General features: G+C 31.6%; 1 protein-coding gene across 2 annotated transcripts in view; it reads left to right on the top strand.

The window, feature by feature from the left end:
* LOC144958609 (uncharacterized) overlaps positions 1–3,914 on the top strand; it is a 28,163-nt gene extending 24,249 nt beyond the window's left edge. For both annotated transcript variants that reach the window (XM_078890700.1, XM_078890699.1), the window contains exon 12: positions 3,355–3,914. In XM_078890700.1, the coding sequence (XP_078746826.1) occupies positions 3,355–3,547 (193 nt within the window). In that variant the 3' untranslated portion in view covers positions 3,548–3,914. The remainder of the gene's footprint in view (positions 1–3,354) is intronic.
* The last annotated feature ends 1,086 nt before the right edge of the window (positions 3,915–5,000 follow it).

The raw sequence follows: 5,000 nt of genomic DNA, 5'->3' as shown, positions 1-5,000 counted from the left end.
TGAAAACAAAAAATACGGGTTCCTATTTCAATAGAAGTGTAAAACCACTCTTCCTACGGACTGGATGCATACTTTGTGTAATTAATCTTCTGTTTTTAGAGTTATGACATCTGATTTTCTAGTCTAAGCGTATGCTGATCGCCAATAAAGATCATCCATCCTCGCTCTTTTACGTCCCGTAATCCTAAGAATCTGCCTATACATCCTGCTACTGAAATAGTTATGTCACCTTTATGTATCCTATTCATTATTAGTACTCCAAATGACGACTGGTTACATACACATTTCCATGGATTTAGGAACCAATAGAGTGGAGAGTTTGACGTCACGAGTTTTCTTTCCTATTGAAAATTGAAATATCGAAGAAAGCAATGAGATACTTTGCAAATAATTATAAGGGTTGACAATTTGGCGTTTTAATGCTAAATTCTAAAAACTTTTTTGATTTGCTTTGAAGAGCTTTGGCAGGGAAAGATTAGGTTTTCCTAACGTGTTCGTATATACAGGTCTGACATCCGAATGCAATTATGGCCCTAGTTTGACACTGTTGTAATGTACAACATTTTGCGTCATTTTTAAAGATTTCCATTCCGTCAGAGACAACGCCGTTTATTGTCAAGTACTCATTTTACACCTGAGCACGGTGAGAGAATGTGAGTAAAGAGCCTTTTCCAAGGACTCAACTATGCGCCTAGAGAAGCTCGAATCTAGAACCATCCGATCCGAAGGCGAGTGTCATACCACATGACCACAATTAAGATTTTATTCCATTTTTCTGTGCATTTTGATAGCAGAGATAGTGATTCTGGGAACATTTGGCATTTTTTCAGACTATTTAAATTTGGCATTATTTCAGAATAATTATTTGGAATTTTTCTGTGACTTGTTTTGGCATTTTTTGAGACTATTTAAATTTGTCATTTTTTCAGACTATTTAAATTTGGCATTTTTTCAGGCTATTTAATTTTGGCATTTTTCGGTGACTTGTTTGGCATTTTTGTTTATTTGTTTCCAAAATTAATCTGGCAACCCTGAAAGCTACCTATATACTCAATTTATAAGTGGTAAAACAGATGCAAATGCATACGAAACAACCGCTATGGGTATCTCCTGATCACGTGACAAAGGAAAAAAGTAGTCCTTCAGAGCCATCAATTCACTCAATCAATTGGATTCAATAGTATGGTGTCACGTTGCCCAGCAACGGCGAGGAGCGTATGGTTCTCAACAAAGAAAATCGGTACTTTTTATTCTTCATGATGATATAATATAATATAATAATATAATAATAATATAATAATATAATAATACTTTATTGCATCCCAAAAAGGAAATTTTTTGTACAGACGTGTTATAATTTACATAATAAGATAAAAATACAATGGAAATAGGATGTATATATGAAAAAGGAGTAGCTCCATAACCAGAGCTGCGCTTTATAATATGAATAATTTCAACACTGTAAAATTAAAATAGTCAAAACTGTCACTATAAATTAAAAATTGAAAAGATTGCAAAACAAATAAATTAATAATTTAATATTTACATTTTTTGAAAGTAAAAATGCAAAATAATTGTATAAAATGATTATTGCTTGTTGTTATAAAGCCTAATACTGGACGGCAGAAATGATTTTCGGTGTCTCTCTGTTTTCGTTGAAATAGAGAAAGGGCGACCACTTCTTTCTGACATAATAACTGATGGTCTTAGTGGATGATACTGGTCATTTAATATTTTAGTTATTTTATTTATACAAAATTTCTCGTATAAAAGATCTACATCGTCAACATCATTTATATAGCGTTTAATATATTTTTTAATATTTGAATTTATTTTGTTCCTTTCCACTGCTAAGCAATTGCCTCCCCAAGCTGTTATACAAAATGACAAAACACTTTCGATTACTGCTCTATAAAATAATGTGCAGAGGGTTTTATCTATTCTAAACTGAGAGAGTTTTGATAAAAAATATGTACGTCTGCACATCTTATGCCTAATTATTTTCAAGTGTTCATCCCACTTGAGCCTGTCATCAATTGTTACACCAAGGTATTTGTAGTGAGGAACTCGCTGGACGAATTGGTCCTTTAATTTTAACGGTTCTATCGGTTCCTTCACTCTCCTAAAGTCAATCACTAGCTCCTTTGTCTTGCTTATGTTAAGCTCTAGGTGGTGGGCATCACACCAAGACACAAATCTATCAATTTCTTGCCTATAAGCCACTTCGTTGCCATTTGTTATGAGGCCTTGAAGAGCGGTGTCATCTGCAAACTTTATCAAAGGTACACTCAGGTTTTGACTTCTACAGTCATTCGTGTATATTGTGAATAATACAGGGGACAATACACAACCTTGAGGAGCACCAGTATTTGTAGTTATACAGGAAGATATGTTTTGTCCTAATTGAACATATTGTGCTCTCTCCGTAAGAAATTCGAGCACCCAAGCAATTATATACTTGTTTAGATTCAGACTAGTCAATTTTTGAACAACCAACTGAGGTTGCATTGTATTGAACGCTGAAGAAAAATCTGCGAAAAGCAATCTGCAATAGCTCTTAGCGTGATCTAGATGCCTGTAGATGTTGTTTGTAAACAGCAAAATGGCATCCTCTACGCCACGTCCTGGTTTGTAAGCAAATTGATGACTATCACTCAATGGCATAAACTGGTTCCTAATTTTAACAAGAACAAGTTTTTCTAAAGATTTCATGACTATTGAAGTCAGTGCAACAGGTCTGAGATCGTTCATAGATTCAAGTTTTTCTTTTTTTGGAACAGGAATAATTTTTGAAGTTTTCCAAATTTCAGGGATCGAAACGCATTGGAGGGACCAGTTAAAAATATGTGTATAAATGGGGGACAGTTGATGGGCACATTCTTTTAATAATTTTCCTTTCAATCCATCCGGCCCAGCAGCCTTCCTCTCGTTTAGTTTCGAAAATACGAATCTCGTTTCTTCTTCACTGACCTCAATAGTCATTTCATCTTCCAAAGCCCTGTCTAATTTATGTTTTTCATTTTCAATATCAAATTTGTTTGCTGTGTCAAAACGTGAATAAAATTTATTTAGAGTTTCAATTTCGATATCCTCAGATATGATGGCTAGAACTTTTCATTTGTCATGTGATCAGATTGTATAAAAGTCAAAACATGATCATATTTATAATGTTTTTCTTCTCTGGATACACTTTTATGCTCGTCGGATAAATATTTCATAAGGGCGTCTGCCATTGTTTCGATAGTTTAGAGCCAGTTACTAAGTTACCATGCGTCATTACGAGGGAAGTGACGTCATGACTGTTGAAGCCTATTCATTCAATGTATCAATATTTATTCATCTTTGGTGAAACAGCTCGACCGGTCGAATCTTCTTGGTGGAAAACGAGGACGTGTGGTTGGTATCGTCCTGCGGGAAGATGCTCAACAAGATTGTGTCCAACACACCAGGAATCACAGCCCTGACGGAGGAGAATGGAACGCTATGTGTCAGCGTGGAGGGGAGGGACGTGATTTACTACAAAATTATAGATATGAGTATGTTGTAGATAGATCAATCTATTACGTATATAAAACATTTCAAGTATAATTATGATGAACTTATACAATATTGTTTCAAGAGTTAACTCTCATCAGGAAGTGGAAGTAGATTGTTGTGTTTTTCGTATTTTTCTAGATTCGTGTTTATGGAGGTTCGTAATTTACATAAAAGGTGTTTGTTTCAATCTATTATATATCTACTTATCTTTAGAAAACGGTTAAAAAACGGCATATAATTTGGACTCTTAGTATGTAATTTATTATAATATATTTCGTTATCATCGAATGTATGTGGTTTTTAACATGCCCGTTCTATATTTGTGTTTGATACATGATGTGTTGATGTAAAGCGCCAGTGAGCAATTCTAAATTGGAACTAGGCTCTTTATAGATTCATTATATTATATTATATTATATTATATTGTATTATATTATATTATATTATATTATATTATTATATATATTATATTATATTATATATTATATTATATATTATATTATATTATATTATATTAATTATATTATATTATTTATTATATAATTATTATTATATATATTATATTAATATTTATATTATATTATATTATATTATATTATATTTATATTATATTTATATTATATTATATTATATTATATTATATTATATTATATTATATTATATTATATTATATTATATTATATTATATTATATTATATTATTATATTATATTATATTATATTATATATATTATATTATATTATATTATATTATATTTTTATATTATATATATTATATTTATTTATATTATATTATATTATATTATATTATTATATAGTATATCAAGACACAGACATAAACAGCTTCTCTGCCAACTTCAAACCACCATAATAATCTCGACACCAAAACATCACAGGAAGTGTGAAACAACACACAATCATACACAACAATCACACACACACACACACACACACACACACACACACACACACACACACACAGCTTCCCGTAGATTGCCCTAGTCAGTGGCTTGAAACAGTACTGTAGACTATAACCCCGTACAAATTCAAAAGAAACAGATAAAAAAGAGATGATAAAAATAAATAAATAAATAAATAAATAAATAAATAAATAACAAAAAAAAAAACAAACAAAAACAAACATACACAACAAAACAAAAGGCCGAATTTGACCGTTGATGTCGGCTCAAATCGACGTGTATTTATTCGCAGGTCTGATAACCCAAATAATATTGTTTCGGTCTCGCTGTTGTATTGGTTATACTCTCAAACCAACGCAGCATATTCTCCATTATAGCAATGCTAAATCAAGCCCATAATTGCGTTCGACCCTCAGACCTGCAAATATGAGCACTTTGACTCCAAAGATGTTTCTCAGTCTAGCTTTATTTCCTACGATTATATCACATACAATTCTTCCATATTTTTTTTCTCCTGTTAAACTAGTTATATTTATCGTACCAA

The sequence above is a fragment of the Berghia stephanieae genome, chromosome 13, assembly GCF_034508935.2.
Source record: "Berghia stephanieae isolate SIO BIC M18660-M18661 chromosome 13, UCSD_Bste_1.3, whole genome shotgun sequence".
In the NCBI taxonomy this organism is placed as follows: Eukaryota; Metazoa; Mollusca; class Gastropoda; order Nudibranchia; family Aeolidiidae; genus Berghia; species Berghia stephanieae.
The sequence above is the reverse complement of the archived record's forward strand: the minus strand, read 5'-3'. Positions and strand labels throughout refer to the sequence as shown.